The sequence below is a fragment of the Thalassophryne amazonica genome, chromosome 16, assembly GCF_902500255.1.
Source record: "Thalassophryne amazonica chromosome 16, fThaAma1.1, whole genome shotgun sequence".
NCBI lineage: Eukaryota > Metazoa > Chordata > Actinopteri > Batrachoidiformes > Batrachoididae > Thalassophryne > Thalassophryne amazonica.
This window is the reverse complement of record NC_047118.1, coordinates 20,138,886-20,165,602: the sequence shown is the minus strand read 5'-3', so window position 1 is coordinate 20,165,602 and position 26,717 is coordinate 20,138,886. Positions and strand designations below refer to the sequence as shown.

General features: G+C 41.6%; 1 protein-coding gene across 1 annotated transcript in view; it reads left to right on the top strand.

Moving 5' to 3' along the window:
* gmip (GEM interacting protein) overlaps nucleotides 1-26,450 on the top strand; it is a 48,737-nt gene extending 22,287 nt beyond the window's left edge. Inside the window, exons 6-21 of the mRNA XM_034190546.1 lie at nucleotides 679-743; nucleotides 824-931; nucleotides 1,036-1,116; nucleotides 1,282-1,443; nucleotides 3,000-3,137; nucleotides 3,794-3,984; nucleotides 6,208-6,299; nucleotides 6,396-6,458; nucleotides 6,561-6,656; nucleotides 6,765-6,907; nucleotides 10,383-10,559; nucleotides 10,633-10,770; nucleotides 10,853-11,052; nucleotides 11,141-11,465; nucleotides 22,710-22,812; nucleotides 24,761-26,450. Of these exons, the coding sequence (XP_034046437.1) occupies nucleotides 679-743; nucleotides 824-931; nucleotides 1,036-1,116; nucleotides 1,282-1,443; nucleotides 3,000-3,137; nucleotides 3,794-3,984; nucleotides 6,208-6,299; nucleotides 6,396-6,458; nucleotides 6,561-6,656; nucleotides 6,765-6,907; nucleotides 10,383-10,559; nucleotides 10,633-10,770; nucleotides 10,853-11,052; nucleotides 11,141-11,465; nucleotides 22,710-22,812; nucleotides 24,761-25,362 (2,684 nt within the window). The 3' untranslated portion in view covers nucleotides 25,363-26,450. The remainder of the gene's footprint in view (nucleotides 1-678; nucleotides 744-823; nucleotides 932-1,035; nucleotides 1,117-1,281; nucleotides 1,444-2,999; nucleotides 3,138-3,793; nucleotides 3,985-6,207; nucleotides 6,300-6,395; nucleotides 6,459-6,560; nucleotides 6,657-6,764; nucleotides 6,908-10,382; nucleotides 10,560-10,632; nucleotides 10,771-10,852; nucleotides 11,053-11,140; nucleotides 11,466-22,709; nucleotides 22,813-24,760) is intronic.
* The last annotated feature ends 267 nt before the right edge of the window (nucleotides 26,451-26,717 follow it).

Here is a 26,717-nt window from a genome sequence, read left to right as displayed (position 1 = left end):
AGTAAGGATGATACATGGTCCAAACTATTCCTTTTTGAAACTGTGTTAGCTCAACTAGTAATTTGCATCACTTTTTACCAAAACTGGAGCAACTTTAACTTTTGACCCCTGTACAAACCGACACTCACCTTTGTCACCATTCTTGCTGTTTTTATCCCATAACTCCAAAGAATTTAGTTACAGACCGTCCAAACCATACCTTTTTGGAATCTTTATGATCAGGCAAATAATGTGGCATAGGTTTCAATATGATTGGAGCATCTTTTAATTTTGACTCCTGTGTAATTCTTCAATTGACCTCTACCTGAATGCCAACTAAAAATTCAAGTGGCCACTTGTTTTTTTCACAAGAGGATTGTCTGAGGAGTATTTCTGCCGAATTTGATGCTTTTATCACCATTTGCAGGATATCGCTCTAAATATTCTCTTATCTGCTGCACTATTGCTAGCATTCTACTTTGAGGTTCCGCTCTTGGTATACACAACAGCGTGCTACCAAATAGAGTGTGGCATAGCACCAAACATCACAATGAGGTTGGAAAACTAGTCAGTACTGTAGCTACAACTGGATCCAAAACCCTTTTAATTTTCTGTGAATCTCTGAACTCATTTTGATGAGCAGTTACATGGAAACTAAATTCATGCTTAAGTAAACTGATTGAGCATTTCTCTTGACAGAACAAGAGTTTGCCAAAAACATAACAAAGGCAGCTGAAGGAGCAAAGGCTAATGTGGCACAGCAGGTATGAATTTCCCCTACATAGTCTGTAAATGGATTTCAGTCCTGCAGAACATTTAAAAGGTTCTCCTCCTGCCTGCGTAGGAAATGATGCCTCTGCAGTACATCTACACAATGGCACTGGAGCAAGACATAAAGAACAGTGTGACATCGAAACAGACATCAGAGCTGCTGCAACACCGCTGTTACCAAGTATACAAAGCCACATTGACACACAAAACATTCTGCTATTATCTTCTTTGTTGTGGAAGGTGGGTGTGTCGTGCCAGGTTTAATACAGTATCTCTATCCCGAAGGCATTGGCTGCAAAGAGAAACGAGATTGACAAGTGGCGCAGAGAGTTTAAGGAGCAGTGGACGAGAGAGCAAAGGAAGATGGTAAGTGCATTAGAAATCTTGTTTCGCATTAAGCTCAGTTTATTGGACTGTCAAAGCTAATTTTGTCCACATTTGAGACACTTCCACTCCCTGAAAGCTGGCCTAAAGTAAAGTATTTGATAGAATAGAATGTGGATTATCGTGTCTGTCTTCTCTTGTTTTCAGAACGAAGCAGTGGCGGCTCTTAAAAAGGCTCGGCAGCAGTATTTTCAGCGCTGTGATGAGCTGGAGAAGGCCAAAGCCATCTCTGCTAAAGCTGTGGATGACACCACTGGATACAAAACACTGGATAAGAGGAGGAAGTCCAAAGATGAAGCCCAGTCTAAGGTCAATGAGACAAGTTTGAATAATGAAAGTTTGTCCAGTAGTAGTTGAAAAGTAATATCTGTTTCATGTCTTGATACTTTTGCATCAGTATGTCGTCCCAAATTTGAATGAATCACACAGTTAATATCAAAATCCTGTTTTCTGAACTAGATTCTCACACTTTTTTGACTGATCCAACTCTATAAAGCAGCCAGCGTGCATAGCGCCCATCTGCACCATTCAGGGATCAACTAAGCAAGACCACACTACTTACATAATGCACCATTTATTTATTTTCAGTAACCTAATTTTTTCACCTAACCCCTTAAAAAGTAAAAATAAAAATAAAAATAAAAAAAACAGCCAAAATGAACAATGAACACCAACAAAATACATAGTAAGACCTAAAAAAAAATCAACTGGCACATCCAACTTCAAAGACTACAAAGACTAAGTCAGTCCCATTGGTATCATAAACTAGGGTGACCATATTTTGACTACTGAAAAACCAGGACACTCGGCCCGACAATGAGATACTCAAAGTTTAGTCAAAGATACCTTATAATTTTGATACATTATGGACAAAAAATGTTATATTAATACAATAACTCGGGCGAATAGCTGTCATTTTGGGCGACTGGGCATGGACGAAGGGACACAGAAAAATGCATACTGCACGACAACAGCATGTTATTTGCATTATTATCACTTTTTACTGAGATACACAACACGTAACGTGTACATAAAAAGTTGGGTGACACACAAGATAAAGGTGCACTAATCATAATTATAGGTTGCTAATAAATTGACTTCAGTCTGGATTTAAAAGATGCAACAAAAGTGGACTGATTTATCTGGGCTGGCAGATTATTCCATAGTCAGCAGCAATTCACCAATTATCACCTTGTTTCTGCTTCAAACTGCACTCTAGTCATCATCTATCTCAGTGAGAGATATCTGAAGCTTTTGTACAACAATCATTTCCACATAAATTCAGCATTATTTCATAATTAAAGACGGGGGACCAATCAGAGCACCTTAGCAGCACATCTGACTCTGTGAGTCTGACTCTCTACACCCAAAGCGATCAAATGGAATAAGGTGATTATTAACCATCAGATGACAAAGTAAAACCTCTTAAATCAGTATAAAGTCAGTTTTAAGCAGAAATAAGGCGGTAATCGGTGAATTGCTGCTGATGCTCTGAAATGATGCATGCGCAGTGAAGGCAGGGGGGCCCAATTTTTAGGGGGGGCTGTTTGATTGGTGACACCTGTACATATAAGACTTTACAAGATCTACTGAGTTCTGAGGAATTGGTTAAAGATACAACCGTGGTTACTGTGGAATACAAATAAGTAGTTACATCTACGTGCAATGGGGAGTGACAAGGTTAGAGCCAAACAGTAAATACTACACTCACATGCATAAATAATTAAATATGTCGCAGGATTTCACTGACTAATTCTAATGGGAAAAACAGAAAAAAGTATATTATGAAGTATAATTATATAAGTTTTATGAATATGTTGATAATATTTCACAGTGTGCCTGATGATTGTGAATGTCTTCCTCAGGTGATAGAAGCAGAGGGTCTTTACAAACACTGTGTGAACGACGCGAAGGTTCATCAGGACAACTTAGTGAAGGTCAAAGAGAGAATTATTTCTCATATTCGCAAGCTTATCTGTCAGGGAGACACAGTGCTGAAGGAGGTTTGTATGAAATTAAATAAACTAAACATTTGCCTTCATAAAGTCATGAAGTGCTTCACAACAACAGTGTTTGTATTTTAGAACTGTTTATTAGCAGGAATTAATATAACCATCTGTTCATTATGTCTAATCTGCCTGTAACAACACATTTATGTGTTTTCTGAGCTTAGAATGTGCTTTTCATAGTTCCATGTTGCGCCACCACCATGTTGGTACAGTAGGTCAAAAGCAACGCGCCTAATCCACAAAAAAACCTGAATAAGGGACACAAACTCATAACAGCCAATGGTGTAATGTAACATGCAACCTCAACACCAGATGACACACTGTAGCTTTAAATTTAGTGGAGACTGGTGCAGCTACTGCCACGTACACTGCACAGTACATGCTCAGATTTCATTCTTTATAGAGCAGTTATGATAATGAAACACTTTTGTAGAATTTGCACACATTAGACTAAATCTGAGTAAAAATCACATCAGATATTTCCTTCATTTATTTTGTGATGAGGTGAATTCCACTCACAGTGATAGGAGGTGAAAAGGAAATTAATAAGCAGGGCGGCAGGCTTGTATTTTATATTACATTCATCCATTTTTTTTGTCCACGACTTATATTGCCGTCAAATCGCTGACTTGTCCGTCTGTGTACATCAGGCCACAGTCAACATGTTCTACTACCAGAGGCAACAGACAGAGCCTGTGCCGCTAGGGTACCACAACCTGGAGCTGACGTGCAGATCCCTGGAACCCGGCGAGCCCTACCTGCTCTACATCCTCAGCAAACGTCACCGGGAGCAGCCACTCCAAAACTTCGTCTTCCAGGAGTACATCCCTCAGGAGAAAGGGTATGACACAAAGAGCAACCACCAGTTATAGCTCTGGGTGCAGATATTATGTGGAGTCACTGAGCAGAGGCATTCCATAGCCTTCATTTCATAGGGATGATTTAAATTATTCCACGTCCCAACAGCCAGGGGCTGTGAGCATGGACCGGACCGCCGCGCCACCTGCCCTCGACCGCCACCCAATCCTCTCTGCACCCGTCTTGTTCACGAGTGAGGGACGGATGGAGCGTGAGATCAATAGACGGATCGGTGCAGCATCTGCAGTGATGCGGTCGCTGTATCGGACCGTCGTGGTGAAGAGAGAGCTGAGTAGGGGGGCAAAGCTTTCGATTTACCGATCGATCTACGTTCCGATCCTCACCTATGGTCATGAGATTTGGCTCATGACCGAAAGAACGAGATCGTGAGTACAAGCGGCCGAGATGAGTTTCCTCCGCAGGGTGGCTGGGCGCTCCCTTAGAGATAGGATGAGGAGCTCGGTCACTTGGGAGGAGCTCGGAGTCGAGCCGCTGCTCCTCCACATCGAAAGGAGTCAGTTGAGGTGGCTCGGGCATCTTTTCCGGATGCCCCCTGGACGCCTCGCTGGAGAGGTGTTCCGGGCACGTCCCACTGGGAGGAGGCCCCAGGGAAGACCCAGGACACGCTGGAGGGACTACATCTCTCGGCTGGCTTGGGAACCCCCGGAGGAGCTGGGGGAGGTGTGTGTGGATCGGGAGGTCTGGGCGGCTTTGCTTGAGCTGCTGCCCCCGCGACCCGACTCTGAATAAAGCGGAAGAAAATGGATGGATGGATGGATGGATTGAAATTATTTATATATTTTTGGTTTTTTTTCTATTGAACAAACAGCAGTCAAAGTGCTTCACGATATCCAATGAGCAAAAGGAACAATTTGATAGCACCTGTCATAAAGGATGAATAAATCATTAAGAAGTACAAAATGAAACACGTTTGTATCTACATTTACACTAAAATAAATAAAATACAAGATAACACATAAGACTAAGCATTAATGATTGTGTGTATCCACACACACCAAAACGAACTGTCATATTTACTTACTTAATTTACTTTACCATATTTATCTAATCCAACCAGTCCCACAAAACTTGATTGTTTAAATGATGAAATATGTTTTTAATTACAACAATTTGTTACAATTTGCTTTTTTCGTGTAAACAGCCAACTTATGAGGAAGTGGTTAACACAACTAGATTAAACAAATTTTTCATTTTTAGAGTTTAAGTAAGAAATATATGTCTTGAGCAGGGGTCTAGGAAGGATTTTCAATGTTGGCACCCAAGAAGAAGAAGGAAGTTTGATTTGCATTTCCACATAAATACAACACAATTCGTGCTTTGCTCTGACAGCTTTGTATTTTAGTGTGGATTTGTAAGAAGAGCTGGACAGTTTAACAGTTTAATTAATTTAATTAATAAATGTAATTAGTTTAATTAATAATTGGGGCTTTTCTGCAGGGCCATATGATGTCCTGAGCAGCCCCCCCCCCCCCCCCCCCCGTCTTTCAATTTCATGTATGTAATTGAAAGTCTCATTAAAATTTGACATTCTTATCTTAGCAGGAAGATTATTCTCCAAAAACTTACCACAATGGGGAAAAATGAGGGAAGCCTGCTGAATTTCCCCCCTTTGGTAAACAAGGCATCCAGGCCCAGCTAAATTTTCGACTTTGATTGAAATCATTGTGTGATATCATTAACGTCAAAGGTCTGATACATCTGTTAGCCCATAACAGCAGAAATATAGGAAGAAAACCTCTATTGCCATTTTCATCTTGTTCCTGAGATCCGATCATGAAGATTCTCCCGACAATGACCTCTGATTTGACCTTGACCTTAGCCCTATGAGGTAGACGCAGCCCATGTTGTAATCTTTTCTACATTTGGAAGATTTTGCTGTGAACAGAGAAACAAACAGCCTAACACAGCCAGGAAAATAGCCTTGCTGCAAAGAGAACAACTTGAGAATGCAAAGTACAGGAAGGTACCAAAGAGTTCAGACGTTCTGCAAGATAAGAGCATCATGCAACAACAAAACTTTGAAATCTGCTCTCAAGCGCGCAGAGAGTGATCAAATTCTCTCATGGATCTTAAATCTCTAACAGCTGCATTTTGAAAATTGAAGTAAATATGATATATGCTGCATAGACTAGATTTATGCACATCGTTTGTGAAGACTACATAGCATGTCTGCTTAAATTTTAAGGAACAAACGAAAAACCAGCAACCCTCTGAGCTCCCTGCAGGACTCCTCACCCATGACAGATGATGGCATCTTCAGGCGGACCAGCGACGGCAGTAAGCGTCCACTGTGATTTCACTGGTGTTGTGTTATAGACAAATTCTCTGTTCCAACCGGATTGGTGTTTTCTGGTGTGTTTTGGTGCACTTTAGGGAGAGCAGGCTGCAGTGACAGTGAAAGTATTGGAGGTAGTATGGAGTCTCTGTCCAGCCCTGGTGAGCACGAGCCTGCGTTTAATTTCTTAGCTTTTACTTAGGATGAAAACCACATTTTTTTTGATGATTGTATCTCTGCTTGATGGGGTTACATAACTGCAGCTCACACTAACCAGAGGCTGCCCAAAGCCTCATCCACTGGGACGGTGTCATCAGATGACCTGGATGACCGCGACATGGCGACAGTGTTAGAATCAGGTTGTTTATTTTTTCATTTTTATCCTCACCAGTGCCTCAGAAAACAGTATTCTAAACCAGATTTGGACCCTGTGGGCATTAAACATCATTTTACTCTCCTCTCTGCAGAAAATATTGATGGTCAGCCAATAAAAGTGCGCACGCCCTCACGAGCTTCACTGACGCACCAGCTCAGGAAGATGAAGAGCAAGATGGTGAAATGCAAGCAGTGCGAAAACTACATTGTCGTCAATGGCGTCGAATGTGAGGAGGTACGAGGCAGCAACAGGGAGTGAGTGTGTGTGTGTGTGTGTGTGTGTGTGTGTGTGTGCGTGTGCGTGCGTGTGTGTGTGTGTGTGTGTGTGTGCGTGTGTGCGTGTGTGTGCGTGTGCGTGTGTGTGCGTGTGTGTGCGTGTGCGTGTGTGTGCGTGTGCGTGTGCGTGCGTGGGGGGGGGGGGGTCATAAAAAAGGATATGAACACAAACCCAAAACCATACTGACGTGGTCTTAGAACTATTTGACCTTTAACCTTGACATTCACACGGTGCAAAATGACCATGTTCCCAGCGGTGACACCCCACCCTCACCCCAAAAAACAAGCAGCAATGTGTCCACTCCAAATTTTTGTGAGGTCATGATCAAATATGATGAAAACACATGCTCCACCCCCCCCCCCCCCCCCCAATCTGGAAAAACTGATTGACCAAATGTGGATTATTTCAACATAACATGTCATAATTAAGATAAAGTGTCCAAACAAAAAACAAAACATTAAAAAATGTCCTCCACAGATTTTTTTTTTCCATTGGTAACTCAGGTCCATGTTAAGTTCCAGCCTCTGTAAAAGCAGGTTATGAAGAAGTGGGCTGGTTCCCCACCAAAGATGTGCGTGTGTGTGTGTGTGTGTGTGTGTGTGTGTGTGTGTGTGTGTGTGTGTGTGTGTGTGTGTGTGTGTGTGTGTGTGTGTGTGTGTGTGTGTCCAGGACACCTAAACAACAACAATAACAACAAACTATATTGACATTGAACCAAAAAGAACAACTTTGACCTTGGTCCTTCATTCTCAAAAAAGAAAAATATGCATTATTTGGGCAAAAAGCACTAATGGAGATAAAATGTCTGGACAACCGGACAAATGAAAATGTAAAAACAAAACCAAAAAAATCTCCTCTGCAACCTTTTTAAACTTACAGTGAAAACTAACCTCTACAACATAGCATAAATGAAATAAAAATCTAAAAGCCAAAATGATGGGTTGCCTAAATAATGGCAACTTTTAATGTAACACAAGTGAATCATTGGTTTTACAGCCAGTTTTCAGTCAGGGACAGGGAATGGACACATGAACAGTTCCAAGTCAATGAAGATGTTTGTTCATCTTCTCAACCCTACCTCATGCCATTTCGTGATGGCATCGCAAAATGGCGTGATGAAAATGCGTCGCTTTTCATGACGGGAGCACAAAATGTGGGGTGACATGGGTGGGTTGTGGAAGGGAGAGGGTTAGGTGATATTATGGTTAGCGTTAGGGAAAGAGGGTTAGGAATAGTAAAATAAAAAAATCGCGGCCTGAAAATGTAACTCATTTTGTGACGGGAGCACAAACAAAAGCGTGCAACTGGGCTGCATCTTTATACCTGCTTACTGTAATCAAGGGTCACTGGGGAGCTGGAGCCTATCCCAGCAGTCATACGATGAAAGGCGGGGTACACCCTGGACAGGACGCCAGCCTGTCATAGGGTCACATACGAGGGCTGTCAATAAAGTATAGGTCCTTTTTATTTTTTTCAAAAACTATATGGATTTCATTCATATGTTTTTACGTCAGACATGCTTGAACCCTCGTGCGCATGTGTGAGTTTTTCCACGCCTGTCGGTGACGTCATTCGCCTGTGAGCACCCCTTGTGGGAGGAGTCGTCCAGCCCCTCGTCGGAATTCCTTTGTCTGAGAAGTTGCTGAGAGACTGGCGCGTTGTTTGATCAAAATTTTTTCTAAACCTGTGAGGCACATCGAAGTGGACACGGTTCGAAAAATTAAGCTGGTTTTCGGTGAAAATTTTAACGGCTGATGAGAGATTTTGAGGTGATTCTGTCGCTTTAAGGACTTCCCACGGTGCGAGACGTCGCTCAGCGCTCTCAGCCGCCGTCGTCAGCCTGTTCAAGCTGAAAACCTCCACATTTCAGGCTCTATTGATCCAGGACGTCGTGAGAGAACAGAGAAGTTTCAGAAGAAGTCGGTTTCAGCATTTTATCTGGATATTCCACTGTTAAAGGAGATTTTTTTAATGAAAGACGTGCGGACGGGTCCGCGCGTCGGGACGCAGCCGACGCGGTGCGGCGGCACAGGAAAAACACCTCCGTGTTGATAACCATTTGTAAAATCCAGGCGGCTTTTGATGGCTTTCAGTGGAGTGAGTATATGAGAAATTGTTTAACAGCAGGACATGTTCCAACTTGTCCTTAAGGCTTCCAACAGAGGTGTTTTTCCTGTGGCAGAGCGTCGCGGCGGCTGCGTCCCGACGCACGGACCCGTCCGCACGTCTTTCATTAAAAAAATCTCCTTTAACAGTGGAATATCCGGATAAAATGCTGAAACCGACTTCTTCTGAAACTTCTCTGTTCTCTCACGACGTCCTGAATCAATAGAGCCTGAAATGTGGAGGTTTTCAGCTGGAAACAGGCTGACGACGGCGCCTGAGAGCGCTGAGCGACGTCTCGCACCGCGGGAAGTCCTTAAAGCGACAGAATCACCTCAAAATCTCTCATCAGCCGTTAAAATTTTCACTGAAAACCAGCTTAATTTTTCGAACCGTGTCCACTTCGATGTGTCTCACAGGTTTAGAAAAAATTTTGATCAAACAAAGCGCCAGTCTCTCAGCAACTTCTCAGACAAAGGAATTCCGATGAGGGGCTGGACGACTCCTCCCACAAGGAGTGCTCACAGGCGAATGACGTCACCGACAGGCGTGGAAAAACTCACGCATGCGCACGAGGGTTCAAGCATGTCTGACGTAAAAACATATGAATGAAATCCATATAGTTTTTGAAAAAAATAAAAATGACCTATACTTTATTGACAGACCTCGTATAGACAAACAAACACATTCACACCTGGACAGTTTAACATCACCAATTCACCTGCATGTCTTTGGATGTGGGAGGAAGCCGGAGCACCTGGAGGAAACCCACACGAACACGGGAAGAACATGCAAACTCCACACAGAAAGGACCAGGCGGGAAGCGAACCCACGAACTTCTTGCTGTTAGGCACCAGTGCTAACCACGAATCCACCGTGCCACCTAAATGAAGATGTCTTGGAGTAAATTTAGATCAATCATTAAGAAGTACAAAGGATATGGTGTTGTATGGTAAATGTGTTTGGAGGAGGCCGTTCTCAAAAACTCTGTGAACGTGCAACTCTGTAGATATTTTAGGCTGCTATGGCTGTGATTGGAGAAATTGTGCATAGTGAAAGTTTAATTTTGTGAGCTTGCTCACAGCTATCTGGGATTTTGTTAATGTTTTGGGTTCTTCTGGCTATTAATCAGATTCCCAAACACACACCAAAATGTGCAGCAACATATAAATTATAGCTGTTCTATACTAATCTATGTTTTTTAAAGTTGCAACTGTGCATCTACTTGAGTTTATGATCCTCTTTTGAAAGGTTTCCGGACTTCATTCTCTCCAGGTTGGTTTTCTTATCCATGCTGACATTTCCTTTCTCATGTCTTTCCTTTTTTCAGTGCGGACTGGCTTTGCACAGGAAATGCACGGAGGTGTGTCAGCTCAAGTGTGAGCACAGGAAGGGGATTGTTTTCGGTGCGGATCTCTCGCTGTTGCCTCGCAGCACGCCGGACGAGGTGCCCTTTGTGGTTCGGCACTGCACGTCGGAGATCGAGAGGCGTGCTCTCTCTGTTCAGGTGCCGTTTATCAGCACAGTACTCCAAAAATGCTCAGCTGCGGTGTGATAAGAGTTGCTGTTTCCGTTATCAGGGGGTGTATCGTGTGAGTGGGTCCAAGCCTCGTATCCAGAAGCTGTGTCAGACCTTTGAGACCCAAAAGGAGCAGGTGGACCTCTCTGACGTCTCTCCACATGACATCACCTCCATCATTAAGTACTTCTTCAAGGAGGTATCATCAGCAAACAGATATCTATCACTGATTAAAAGAGCACTTGATGTTCACCATGTAAACTCCCAATTATCTCCGCCAGCTTCCAGAACCCCTGTTAACCTTTGACCTGTACAATGATTTTGTCACGGCTGGAAAAGCCATTCAACATCTGAGCGAAATAGAGGCTACAAGTGACACTAAAGAGGTGATGGGCATTATTCACAACCTGCAGGAGCTGCTGCAGAAACTCCCTCCTTACTGCTACAGCACTTTACAGCACATGATGTCACACCTGCACAGGTAAGTAGGCATCACCCTACCATCACTTTTTTAATATATCAAATGGAAGCACCTTGTCTCGACTGCTGTCTTCCTCTTTCCTCCTCAGAGTTTCCGAGAACTATGAGAACAAGATGTCCCCTAGCAATTTGGGCATTGTGTTTGGCCCAACCCTCTTGCGCCCCCTAGTGTGTACAGACATGTCACTTTTGGCCCTGCTGGAGACCAGTTATCAGTCTTTACTCATCGAGTTCCTCATCACACACCACAACAAAGTTTTTGGCCTTGGCCAGAGCCTGAACACACCTACACCACCAGCTCCCAGTGCACTTCTTCCAGACACCCCTCCCAGAGCTTCTTGCCCCCTCGATGAGGAAACCTACACTGACCCAGGAAATGAAGACCCCTCAGAAGAGCGCCTGCAGTCATTAGAAGTAAGTGATGAACTATGTTTAAGAGTTTGTTTTTGAGCCTTAAATGGAATGATCTGCATTTCTGTAGCGCTTTTCTATCTGATGCAGATGCTCAAAGCACAGTGATGCCTCACATTTACCTGTTCACACACAGATTTTCGGATGCTCCCAGGTTAGGTGCTCAACTGTACCCCGGGGCAACTTGGGGATTAATCAGCTTGCTCAGGTGCACCTTAGTGATTTTCCTGTCTGACTGGGGAAACAGACCTGTGATCCTTTTCAACCTTCCTGAGGGTGAAAATGATCAATAGCAGGAATTTGGCACACATGGAGCAGGTTGCACCTGAGCTCTTTTTCCTGATTAGTTTACCTGTTGTCTTTAAACCTTTGGCACTTGGCAGCTTAATGTCATACTTATTACATTAAGCTAAATACACATTGGACAGCTGCTACACATCTGTCTGTATGGATTCTCAGTCTTAGGGGTTGGAATTCAGGTTTGAAGCCCTCATTATTTAGGCACTCAAAAGGCCAAATAAATGAATTGCTTCAGAAAATGACTGATTGTTACAAAATGTACAAAAATACGAATAAATCAGTTGCTGCAGAGAATGAATTACAATTAGAATTTCAAAATTCTTGACTGTGATGTGAGACTGTCAGACTGGGCACCAACATACGCAACAATCTCTTGAAAACCAGATTTGTTCCTTCAGAAGTATTCAAACACACACACATACAATGGCGTGTGTTCTGTCAAAACCTGATGTGGCATACAGATTGGGCAAAACATGGAACTTCATTACTTGGAGACTTCACATGTGGACAGAAGGCTTGATGTGGTGTGAGGATTTGGTTTAGTGTGAGAACATGGTGTGGAGTAGGTGTGGCATGTGCACATGTTGCATTATGGGCATTCGTGGTATAGAGACTTGATGTGGCATAAAAACTTGTTGTGGCATGGACATGGTGCAACAGAGGTGAAGATCCAAAGTGTTGGAGCACAGGGAAAATACTGTGAATAATAAGAATGATACTTTTCAAAATACTCACTATGAGGCGGCGTGCGTGTGGATACCAGACAGTTAGGTCAGTACAACTTTTCAACAAAGAGTGATTGACAATCCGTGGTTGATACGGTACACTCTGTGCGGTATCAGATGGTGTACCAAATCTGAAATTTGCTCCATACAGCCTGCCACTTCCAGAAGGGTGATGGCCATTTCTGGATTCACAACAGTGCTCTAAGCTGATGTCACAACGGCCTAGCAACCTTGCAGATCGCTTTCTTATAAATGATTTAGGGCAGTGATTCTGCCTGGTCAGCTGTGAAGGTACTGCAAGTGGTCCGTGAGAGGTAATTAAAAATAATTCTAATCCAATTACATTTTTTCCGCAAATCTGTTGGTTAATCGTGTGATATTAGGGAGGGGTGTTATTTCAAAAAATTTGGAAATCTGTAAATGTTTGCATGGAATATGGAATTATACACAGAATAAATCATAGCAGGATAAATTTTGGGTCATTTGGTTCCAAAAACCCATATGGACGGAGCCAGTGAAGATATCGGGTTCAAAAATCGCCACAAATATCGACGAAAATGTCATATCTTGAGAACTGCTGCACCTAGAGACTTAAAATGTGGCTCCAAATGTTGCTTGACCCAAAGTTTATATTCAACTTCTGTAGTAACAATAAGCCTATCTGGTGTTTTTTAAGAGTAATTGACAAAAAACCTAATTTCTGTACATATGTTAACGATCAATTATAACAAACATAATCTATGTAGTTTTTATTTCAGGAACATCAGTTGAGTATAATCATCACATGTAAAGAATGACATGGCCACAATTAACTAATTATAAGCAACAGAGTGGTTTTCTACATCAACAGCACATACGACACAAGCGTTACTTGAAATTTTCAAACACTCTGTCCATATGGGTTTTTGGAACTAAATGACCCAAAAATTATACTGTTATGGTTTATTCTATGTATATTTCCATATTCCATGCAAAAATTTATAGATTTCAAAAAATTTTTAAATAACACCCCTCCCTAATAATATCAATCAATTTTCAATCAATTTTATTTATATAGCGCCAAATCACAACAAACAGTTGCCCCAAGGCGCTTTATATTGTAAGGCAAGGCCATACAATAATTATGTAAAACCCCAACGGTCAAAACGACCCCCTGTGAGCAAGCACTTGGCGACAGTGGGAAGGAAAAACTCCCTTTTAACAGGAAGAATCCTCCAGCAGAAACAGGCTCAGGCAGGGGCAGTCTTCTGCTGGGACTGGTTGGGGCTGAGGGAGAGAACCAGGAAAAAGACATGCTGTGGAGGGGAGCAGAGATCAATCACTAATGATTAAATGCAGAGTGGTGCACACAGAGCAAAAAGAGAAGGAAACACTCAGTGCATTATGGGAACCCCCCAGCAGTCTAAGTCTATAGCAGCATAACTAAGGGATGGTTCAGGGTCACCTGATCCAGCCCTAACTATAAGCTTTAGCAAAAAGGAAAGTTTTAAGCCTAATCTTAAAAGTAGAGAGGGTGTCTGTCTCCCTGATCCGAATTGGGAGCTGGTTCCACAGGAGAGGAGCCTGAAAGCTGAAGGCTCTGCCTCCCATTCTACTCTTACAAACCCTAGGAACTACAAGTAAGCCTGCAGTCTGAGAGTGAAGCGCTCTATTGGGGTGATATGGTACTATGAGGTCCCTAAGATAAGAAGGGACCTGATTATTCAAAACCTTATAAGTAAGAAGAAGAATTTTAAATTCTATTCTAGAATTAACAGGAAGCCAATGAAGAGAGGCCAATATGGGTGAGATATGCTCTCTCCTTCTAGTCCCCGTCAGTACTCTAGCTGCAGCATTTTGAATTAACTGAAGGCTTTTCAGGGAACTTTTAGTTCAACCTGATAATAATGAATTACAGTAGTCCAGCCTAGAGGAAATAAATGCATGAATTAGTTTTTCAGCATCACTCTGAGACAAGACCTTTCTAATTTTAGAGATATTGCGTAAATGCAAAAAAGCAGTCTTACATATTTGTTTAATATGCACTTTGAATGACATATCCTGATCAAAAATGACTCCAAGATTTCTCACAGTATTACTAGAGGTCAGGGTAATGCCATCCAGAGTAAGGATCTGGTTAGACACCATGTTTCTAAGATTTGTGGGGCCAAGTACAATAACTTCAGTTTTATCTGAGTTTAAAAGCAGGAAATTAGAGGTCATCCATGTCCTTATGTCTGTAAGACAATCCTGCAGTTTAGCTAATTGGTGTGTGTCTTCTGGCTTCATGGATAGATAAAGCTGGGTATCATCTGCGTAACAATGAAAATTTAAGCAATGCCATCTATTAATACTGCCTAATGGAAGCATGTATAAAGTGAATAAAATTGGTCCTAGCACAGAACCTTGTGGAACTCCATAATTAACCTTAGTCTGTGAAGAAGATTCCCCATTTACATGAACAAATTGTAATCTATTAGATAAATATGATTCAAACCACCGCAGCGCAGTGCCTTTAATACCTATGGCATGCTCTAATCTCTGTAATAAAATTTTATGGTCAACAGGTCTAACAGAACAAGCACAGAGATGAGTCCACTGTCTGAGGCCATAAGAAGATTTGTAACCTTCACTAATGCTGTTTCTGTACTATGATGAATTCTAAAACCTGACTGAAACTCTTCAAATATACCATTCCTCTGCAGATGATCAGTTAGCTGTTTAACAACTACCCTTTCAAGAATTTTTGAGAGAAAAGGAAGGTTGGAGATTGGCCTATAATTAGCTAAGATAGCTGTGTCAAGTGATGGCTTTTTAAGTAATGGTTTAATTACTGCCACCTTAAAAGCCTGTGGTACATAGCCAACTAATAAAGATAGATTGATCATATTTAAGATCGAAGCATTAAATAATGGTAGGGCTTCCTTGAGCAGCCTGGTAGGAATGGGGTCTAATAGACATGTTGTTAATATCAGGGTAACAGTGGCAAAATATTCAACCGTTTCACATTTGGATGTATTACTCCGCGCCCTGACCGGTGTTGTGAGGAAATGTCATTCCTGAGGACAGGCCAGCCCTCCGCGCAACTGCACATGCACACACATGCGCAATATTGTCAGGACACGGAACTGTCGATTTATGCAACAAGACACACAATTCGACAGAACACCAGCTGCGCGCACTGCTACACAGACGTCATAATGGCGCTGTTAGCTGAGAGCGAGAGAAAGTCGCATACCAACACCGCCACCGAAATGGGTGAATTTAAGCTACCATACGAAAGTATTGATGTGGATTCTGATACAGAATTACCATTTCACATTTGATGGATTTGATGGATTTTCACATTTGATGGATTACCCCGCGCCCTGACTGCTGTTGGAGTGACGCTGCCTCAACAGTAAGCCTCGCCAACTGAATTGCCAACAGAAAAATAAACTGTACAAACGACGGAATTGGATTAGAATGGGAATAACCCCCTTGTGTCTGATGATTTGCGGATGTTCATGCTGTTATACGGTCGCAAATATCCATTTTACCGGCTCCGTAAAACTCAATTTGCAATAGTTTATTTAAGGCTATTCCCTAAATAACTAAAACGTCTTTGATTTTAAATTTTATAATGAAGTTTAAAATGACCTAAAAATGTTGGAGTGTTTTTAAAAATATATCTATATATCTATATATACGAGGGCTGTCAATAAAGTATAGGTCCTTTTTATTTTTTTTTCAAAAACTATATGGATTTCATTCATATGTTTTTATGTCAGACATGCTTGAACCCTCGTGCGCATGCGTGAGTTTTTCCACGCCTGTCGGTGATGTCATTCGCCTGTGAGCACTCCTTGTGGGAGGAGTCGTCCAGCCCCTTGTCGGAATTCCTTTGTCTGAGAAGTTGCTGAGAGACTGGCGCTTTGTTTGATCAAACTTTTTCTAAACCTGTGAGGCACATCGAAGTGGACACGGTTTGAAAAATTAAGCTGGTTTTCGGTGAAACTTTTAACGGCTGATGAGAGATTTTGAGGTGATACTGTCGCTTTAAGGACTTCCCATGGAGCGAGACGTCACGCAGCGGTCCCAGGCGCCGTCGTCAGCCTGTTTCAAGCTGAAAACCTCCACATTTCAGGCTCTATTGATCCAGGACGTCGTGAGAGAACAGAGAAGTTTCAGAAGAAGTCAGTTTCAGCATTTTATCCGGATCTTGCTTGCCTCTACTGGTGGTTGGCTCTCACTGCGGTATTGTATCACTTCCTGTTCCGGAGCACAGCGGTGTTTTTCTGTATCTGTTAGCTGTTTAATCTGCGCAGTTAGATTGATCTAGTTATCTAGATTACGATTTGTTTCCCAGTGTAATCTTTACGTGCCTTAACTAAAGCACTCCTTCTGCTGAATCACCTCTAAATTATTTACACATTATTCACTTTGCGTGTTTTTAGGAATCCGCTAGCTTAGCGTAGCTACTAGCTCTTAGCCGATTTAGCATGGTGGCTTCTCCTGTCTCTCCCGCACTTTTCTGCTCTGGGTGTGCAGAGTTGTAGTCTTACACACCTCTCTGCAGCTTCTTTCCCCCTGCCATCCCCTCATTGCCCCATCCCCATAGAGACGGTGCCTGCTCCCAGACTACCAATAACCAGCAAAATCTATTTAAGCATAAAAATTCAAAAAGAAAAAATAATATAGCACCTTCAACTGCACCACAGACTAAAACAGTTAAATGTGGTCTATTAAACATTAGGTCTCTCTCTTCTAAGTCCCTGTTGGTAAATGATATAATTGTTGGGAAAGTGTAGGTACACGGACCCACAACAGGGGGCGCGAATGAACGGACAATGGAGGAAGTCGAATACAACACTTTACTGTTGTGAAAGGGCACAACAAACACAACAGATTACAACAATAGACAAAAGGTCAAATCACAAAAGGTGTCGTGTGGGCAGGCTCGAAGATATAAGACGTCTGTCCAAAGTAGAACCGGAACCACACGATTTCCTCCGCCACCAGACCCCGGGAATACTGGAGCCGCCAAGTCCCGAACTCCCAGGTGGCCACTGCCTCCGCGTGTCGGACCTGGTACTGCTGGCGAGGAACAAAAAAACAATTAAATGTGGGCGCGTATGCACCCAGCAATTCACACGGCAGGAAAACCAACTCCACCTCTTGTTGGAAAAAGAGTCTGTTATACGACACACAAAAAGTCACAAAAGGTTACTGTCGAATAAATCTCACAGCCAGCTGAGAACGTTACCTTCCTGGTAAAGCGATATCTCGGCAAAGAGGTGGAGATGACGTCTTGCTGATATACTGATGCTGATCAGATGAGTGGTGACAGCTGTCATAGGTGATGAGTGTCAGCTGTCACCCCGGCTACTCCTGTTAGGCGGCAGCGCCCTCTGGTGCCTGGAGCCCGCACTCCAGGCAGGGTGCCCTCTGGTGGTGGTGGGCCAGCAATACCTCCTCTTTCAGCGGCCCACACAACAATAATAATTGATCAACATATTGATTTATTCTGCCTTACAGAAACCTGGTTACAGCAGGATGAATATGTTAGTTTAAATGAGTCAACACCCCCGAGTCACACTAACTGTCAGAATGCTCGTAGCACGGGCCGGGGCGGAGGATTAGCAGCAATCTTCCATTCCAGCTTATTAATTAATCAAAAACCCAGACAGAGCTTTAATTCATTTGAAAGCTTGACTCTTAGTCTTGTCCATCCAAATTGGAAGTCCCAAAAACCAGTTTTATTTGTTATTATCTATCGTCCACCTGGTCGTTACTGTGAGTTTCTCTGTGAATTTTCAGACCTTTTGTCTGACTTAGTGCTTAGCTCAGATAAGATAATTATAGTGGGCGATTTTAACATCCACACAGATGCTGAGAATGACAGCCTCAACACTGCATTTAATCTATTATTAGACTCTATTGGCTTTGCTCAAAAAGTAAATGAGTCCACCCACCACTTTAATCATATCTTAGATCTTGTTCTGACTTATGGTATGGAAATAGAAGACTTAACAGTATTCCCTGAAAACTCCCTTCTGTCTGATCATTTCTTAATAACATTTACATTTACTCTGATGGACTACCCAGCAGTGGGGAATAAGTTTCATTACACTAGAAGTCTTTCAGAAAGTGCTGTAACTAGGTTTAAGGATATGATTCCTTCTTTATGTTCTCTAATGCCATATACCAACACAGTGGAGAGTAGCTACCTAAACTCTGTAAGTGAGATAGAGTATCTCGTCAATAGTTTTACATCCTCATTGAAGACAACTTTGGATGCTGTAGCTCCTCTAAAAAAGAGAGCTTTAAATCAGAAGTGCCTGACTCCGTGGTATAACTCACAAACTCGTAGCTTAAAGCAGATAACCCGTAAGTTGGAGAGGAAATGGCGTCTCACTAATTTAGAAGATCTTCACTTAGCCTGGAAAAAGAGTCTGTTGCTCTATAAAAAAGCCCTCCGTAAAGCTAGGACATCTTTCTACTCATCACTAATTGAAGAAAATAAGAACAACCCCAGGTTTCTTTTCAGCACTGTAGCCAGGCTGACAGAGTCAGAGCTCTATTGAGCTGAGTATTCCATTAACTTTAACTAGTAATGACTTCATGACTTTCTTTGCTAACAAAATTTTAACTATTAGAGAAAAAATTACTCATAACCATCCCAAAGACGTATCGTTATCTTTGGCTGCTTTCAGTGATGCCGGTATTTGGTTAGACTCTTTCTCTCCGATTGTTCTGTCTGAGTTATTTTCATTAGTTACTTCATCCAAACCATCAACATGTTTATTAGACCCCATTCCTACCAGGCTGCTCAAGGAAGCCCTACCATTATTTAATGCTTCGATCTTAAATATGATCAATCTATCTTTGTTAGTTGGCTATGTACCACAGGCTTTTAAGGTGGCAGTAATTAAACCATTACTTAAAAAGCCATCACTTGACCCAGCTATCTTAGCTAATTATAGGCCAATCTCCAACCTTCCTTTTCTCTCAAAAAGTCTTGAAAGGGTAGTTGTAAAACAGCTAACTGATCATCTGCAGAGGAATGGTCTATTTGAAGAGTTTCAGTCAGGTTTTAGAATTCATCATAGTACAGAAACAGCATTAGTGAAGGTTACAAATGATCTTCTTATGGCCTCAGACAGTGGACTCATCTCTGTGCTTGTTCTGTTAGACCTCAGTGCTGCTTTTGATACTGTTGACCATAAAAGTTTATTACAGAGATTAGAGCATGCCATAGGTATTAAAGGCACTGCGCTGCGGTGGTTTGAATCATATTTGTCTAATAGATTACAATTTGTTCATGTAAATGGGGAATCTTCTTCACAGACTAAAGTTAATTATGGAGTTCCACAAGGTTCTGTGCTAGGACCAATTTTATTCACTTTATACATGCTTCCCTTAGGCAGTATTATTAGACGGTATTGCTTAAATTTTCATTGTTACGCAGATGATACCCAGCTTTATCTATCCATGAAGCCAGAGGACACACACCAATTAGCTAAACTGCAGGATTGTCTTACAGACATAAAGACATGGATGACCTCTAATTTCCTGCTTTTAAACTCAGATAAAACTGAAGTTATTGTACTTGGCCCCACAAATCTTAGAAACATGGTGTCTAACCAGATCCTTACTCTGGATGGCATTACCCTGACCTCTAGTAATACTGTGAGAAATCTTGGAGTCATTTCCCATGATGCACTGTTTCTTTCTCTTTTTGCTCTGTATGCACCACTCTGCATTTAATCATTAGTGATCGATCTCTGCTCCCCTCCACAGCATGTCTTTTTCCTGGTTCTCTCCCTCAGCCCCAACCAGTCCCAGCAGAAGACTGCCCTTCCCTGAGCCTGGTTCTGCTGGAGGTTTCTTCCTGTTAAAAGGGAGTTTTTCCTTCCCACTGTAGCCAAGTGCTTGCTCACAGGGGGTCGTTTTGACCGTTGGGGTTTTACATAATTATTGTATGGCCTTGCCTTACAATATAAAGCGCCTTGGGGTAACTGTTTGTTGTGATTTGGCGCTATATAAAAAAATTGATTGATTGATTGATATTCCACTGTTAAAGGAGATTTTTTTTAATGAAAGACGTGCGGACGGGTCCGCGCGTCGGGACGCAGCCGGCGCGGTGCGGTGGCACAGGATAAACACCTCCGTGTTGATAACCATTTGTAAAATCCAGGCGGCTTTTGATGGCTTTCAGTGGAGTGAGTATATGAGAAATTGTTTAACAGCTGGACATGTTCCAACTTGTCCTTAAGGCTTCCAACAGAGGTGTTTTTCCTGTGGCGGAGCTATAAAGGACCTATACTTTATTGACAGACCTTGTATACATATATATATATATATATATATATATATATATATAAAATCAGAAGTAAGAAAACAGTCTCACACACACAAAAGTGAAATGCTTCTTCTTAGTCTCATGCATCAATCAAAATTGTGATTCAAGATTTGAGGAAGAATTTCTTCAGAAAGTGACTCACTGTTTCAAAACATTTGACACATTACATTAACCATTGCTTCAAAAAATGATCAACTGCTTCAAAACACTTGAAACAGTAAGCAGTCGCTCCATAAAATGATTCGCTAGCTGAGTTTACATAGACATTAATATTCTGATCTTAATCCCATTAAGACCATTTTCTGAATAAAACACAAATGTTTTAATAAAGACATTCATTATTTGTTTTATATAACACCTAACAATACTGACTTACCTAATGCCGTGAATTGACTTCGAGTACAGACCGCCATCTGCTTTCCTCAGTCCAGCGAAAAATCGTGACAGCTCTTAATCTGACAGCGCTGGTACTTCAGGTAGAGACGTCCCAGCGAATAGTGCAAATAGCTCCAGATGCCTTACAGCGTACTCCATTTGTTTTTTGTTATTTTTGTTACAAGAATGAGCATCGTCAATGAAACAAACCCCGGGAAGTTTGTTTTTAAGCTAAGCGCTGTCACCACAGGTGTGAGCGTGCGGTGGTGGCGCCATGCAATAGTACAAAACATATCCCAGCAGGCACACTACGTGTTATTCATGTGAAATTCACGTAACCCATGAACGTGTCAATTATGTAAATATTTGGTAGAATATGTTAGTTGAATTGAGGTGTTTATTGCGACGTCATATTTACATGTTTTATGTATGTTCAATATATGTGTTAAAAAACACGTAGTTTTCACATAAAATGAACCCAACATATATTTGATAATTTTATTTTATTTTACAGGTATGCACTGAAAATTGAACTCAGTTTAGATAACATCACAGTATGGCAGCACATGTTTTGTTTTGAAATAATTGCAAAAAGTAAAGAATTGTCAATCAAAACATCCCTAACACAAGTACGTACAGCTTTTTAAAAATACACTTGATGAGTTACTGTTAAATACACATACCAAAAAATTAGGTGTTGAGTGAACTACAGCTCTAACTTTTGAAATACAAGTTTATTCTAAACATATTTCTTTTCAGGGTAAATAATCATGGGTAAATAATCTTCTTCTTCCACATTCAATGGTGGATGGCACCATCTTAAGGTGCATTTACCGCCACCTACCGGGCTGGTGAGTGATCACAAAGACTCTACAAAATTCTAGCCACAGTCATTTGCTTAGATGCATGGGTAATGCTTGCATGCAATGATACGAATTATGCTGATTAATCATCATAACATTTCACACTCATAGAATCTACATTGAAAACACGTGAACACTGTCACGAAAAATTCACCTTGAGTTTTTGATTTACTCTATACATAGAATTTACATAAATATCACGTGGAGATACATAACTAGCTTATGATGCATCCTTTCTACGTATATTTTACGTACATGTGCCTGCTGGGATGGAACCAAATTTGCATGGTCAATGGAACACAATGGCAAATGGGATGAATGATCTATACACGTAACATACAAATCACCAACCAAATGACAAAGATCTATTTAGGTGTTATATAATGTTTGATCATGCTTAACTGCTACAGTAGCCATGTACTTCGGCAGAATGCCTTCATTGTGTCTGTCTGTTTTGCTGCTCTTTCTTAATTTCATGTGCTTATAAAGTAGCTTTAAAAAAAATGGCTGAAAAGCACAAAAACCAAATGACACTAAACATGTTCAGGATGTTTTAAAGGGGGGGGGGGTTTATACCTATAAAAATAAAAAAAGCGGGCCATCGCCCAGCATAGCATGCTTTATAATGGAATTCCACACTCAACATGTGTCATTCCAACAGAGACGAAGTTTCAAGAGAGAATCAAGCGAGGGTTATATATCTGACAAGTCTTCATCCAATGAGGCAGTGGACCAGCTCAACCCTGAAGCCAATGAAAGAGCAGGTAGGCGGGAAGAAGTCATAGAACAATTAAACCCTGACGAGAAAACAAAAATCACAAGATTCCATCTTTAGTGTGGATGTAAATTGAGATTTTTATGGTGTTGTGAATTAAAGTTGCACCTTGTATATTTTCTGTTTGAAGATGTCTCTAAATTAAAGTACTCGTAAATTGATTGCTTTATTTTACGTAAGCGGTTCACTGTTCCTTTGGGTGACTCAGTATTTTCCTAAACATAACATGCTGTGGGGTTTATTGTTGTGTCATACTTTAAATGTCGTCCCCCTCTATAGCTTTTCTGAAGCAATAAGACTTCCTTTGATTGGCACCTTGTGAAATGCAATGTCAAATTTCGAAATAAAACTGAAGGAGTCAAAATGCTTAGCAGTAAAATCATACAAGTGTGTCATACAAGCAGCTATAAAGAAAAAATCTGACGTATTTCCCTGAAAAATTTTAAAGAAAAAAAACTGTTTTAACAAGAACTCTTCCTGAAATCTCAAATTCTTATTTAAATAAAAATGTTACATTTTTTCCATCCTGCTTTGAACTAATTTTCCAAAAATAAGGACACTTCTGTAAATGTTTGAGTTTTCATCTCTTATTCGCCCTTTGCTTCATGCTTGCTGTTTTCTGCAGAGATACAGCCAGGTCCATAAGTAACTGGACAGTGATGACAGAAATTGCTGCTGGGAGCACCCCAAAAAAGATAAACAGAGGCAGAATTACAAAAACTGTCACTGTCCACATGCTTGTGAATCTGACTGGGAATGTGTGGCGCTGCAAGGCTGCTAATCACCATTAAAATCAACCCAATGGTGTCTGATTGCTTGAGGAATTACTGCAGGAATTTCTTATATATATATACACACACACACAAGGTCTGTCCATATATACACACACACACAAGGTCTGTCCATAAAGTATCGTACCTTTTTATTATTTTTTTTAAACTATATGGATTTGATTCATATGTTTTCACATCAGACAAGCTTGAACCCTTGTGCGCATGCGTGAGTTTTTCCATGCCTGTCGGTGATATGTCCAGCTCTCCACAATTTCACTGATACTTACTGGACTGGTAAGCATTGAAAGCCGAGATAGACATGTCCAAACTTGTCCTCTGGCATGCTGAAACGGAGGTGTTCCTTTGTCTCGTTTCCAAAGCGAATCGGTCGTGACGCGCGAAGCCTCCGCGCGGCTTTCCACGACAAAATCTCTTGTTAAAAGTGAAATCTGCCGGAAAATGGCTGATGTCCAGCTCTTGTGATAACCAGAGAAAGAGCACACGACGGTCTCGTATCCACAGAGCCATCAGCTCAGAAATGGTCCGGTGGCTTGTGCCGTGTCGTCGCAGCTCGGAGCGCGGCGCGCTGAACGTCCTTAAAGGGGTCCTTAAAGCTGTACTACCAGACCTTATTCTCTGTGAAGCCCGTAAAATTTTCACCGAAAGCCAGATACATTTTTCGAATAGTTTCCATGTGCCAGTCTCTAACAGCTTCTGAAAAAATTCTGATGGAAAAAAACCCCAAATCATTCCGCTATTTCCAGACAATGAAAATCCGACGACGGGGCGGGACCACTCCTTCCACAAGGCGTGCTCACAGGTGAATGACGTCACCGACAGGCATGGAAAAACTCACGAATGCGCACAAGGGTTCAAGCTTGTCTGACGTGAAAACATATGAATCAAATCCATATAGTTTAAAAAAAATAAAAAGGTACGATACTTTATGGACAGACCTTGTATGTGTATATATATATATATATATATATATATATATATATATATATATATATATATATATATATATATATATATATATATATATATATATATATATATATAAAATGTTTTTAGTCACAGTATCCAGGAAATGTATATCTTTAATCATTTCCAACATTCTTTTGATTATTTTATTAATCATATGACTGTTTTCTTTTGCCCCAGTCCTGGCTATGAGAGGGACATCTGTGGATCCTCAGGGGGAGCCAACATCAGCTTTGGCGACTCAGCCACACTATCGCTTTACCAGACAGCCTGTGAAGTATTACCGGCATCAGAACCTTGGAACCCGACTTTCCAACCCTGACCATACAGCTCGACAGACTGCGGCTGCTGTGATAGGCCATCCACGAAGTGCAGACAGCAGCCGCAGCTCCTCTCCAGAGCCAGGGACGCAGAGACCTTCCCAATGTGTGAATGCCAACAGTGAGAAAACTCTCCAAGAGAAAAAAGTGGATGTGTCATTTAGTCCCAGTGAAGTTGTGCAGTACATGCTGGGCCTGGATGGGACTTTTAACGCAGCTGCAACGGAGACACAATCAGGTACAACGCAGGTGCCTCCTCATGAGGAGGGTGCTGGAGGTCAAGCTAATCTGAACGTGAATCAATCCAATAACAGACAGAGCACATGGGAGGATCGCGCTCCTGGTCGACCACTGAATACACTTCCTGTTGAGCAGAACCTGACCTCATCGTCCCAGAAGATCCTTAATGGACTGAAGTTGAGGCGCAGCCACTCAGGAAAGGATGAGCAGCTTTTTGTGTGAGGCAGAAAGGGAAAAAAAAGATGCACTGAACAACTGTTTGTGCTGAAGACTTTTATATTGGAGATAAGACTGTGTACAATGCTTGCATTTATTTCCTTATATGTACATTTAGAGGTGTTCAACAACACAGAACAATACTTTGTCGATCAGACCACTTAATTTGGGGAGTCAAGCACAATATTAGAAAATATTGAATAAAATATAATGTAACCATCAGAGATGTGTTCTGATTCCTACAAAGTTCAGTGTTTACTTGGACTGGGTTTTGGGTAGGGCTGTGGAAACCAGCAGCTTTGATGCTTTCGTTGGCAAAGAAAGGTTTATCGATCTTGACTTCACTGCAAATGTTGTGATCTTTGCCGAATCAATGGATGTTCTAATTGCAGCACTTGACTGAGGAGTTGCAGTGGCTGAATCAACACTAACTTCCATGGCTTCAATGGCATCCTGGTCTCAGTGATCAAAGTGTTGGACTTGTAGAGACATTTCCATATCTCAGCAGTGATATTCACGTCTCTCGATCCTCACCCTCTGAGGTCAAGAGAGGCCTGGGCAGGGAAGAGCTTATAAATTAATGAAGTCACTGGACAGAGGTCATTCGTGATGCCTACACATTTGCAGGACAAATAAAGTACAAAGTCTTGTGGACCTTGTGAGACTTGGACACTAACCAGTGACCAAACGCAATGACTGGATGTCTCGGTACAAGGTTTCTTCTGAGGATTCTTCAATGACTGGATCCTGAAATAACTTTTTGTCAAATGGGCAGCTACTTAGAGAAACTCAGATGAGGACTGTCAGTCACACTGTGAAGGAGCATCTACAAGATTTTGAACACATGGCCCATTTCTTGGTGCATGATCCAGCACACAGGTGCCTCAGTGTTGAGGACCCCAGGGATTGGAGAAGGTAAAGTAGACGCCCATAGAGACACTCAGTTGACTACGTCAGATGAATGTTACCTTTGAGAGATGGAGATAAACAGGTTCTAGGACCCAAGGCAGATCCATAATGAAGTGGATGCAGCAACATCACCATGTGACTGGTATTTCTTGTAACCTCGGTATGCTGGGTCAGATTGATTTTTTTTTTTTTTTTCATTAAATTCTTCTGAAAGTCTCTTCAAAAAGATTTAGACTGAGTACATCAGTTTTTTTTCAAGCAACATGTAAAATCCCCTGATGGTGTGTAGTAAAACTTTTTCTGAGCAAAACTGTAACTCCAAGTATGTTTTAATGGTACATTATAAATCCCATTGCTCACAATGGAGGCACTCAGCTCATGCTAACATTAGCTTGTTAGTGTCATGTTATGTGATGCTAGCAAGTTTTCATCAGTGTTGCCAGCTAAGCAAC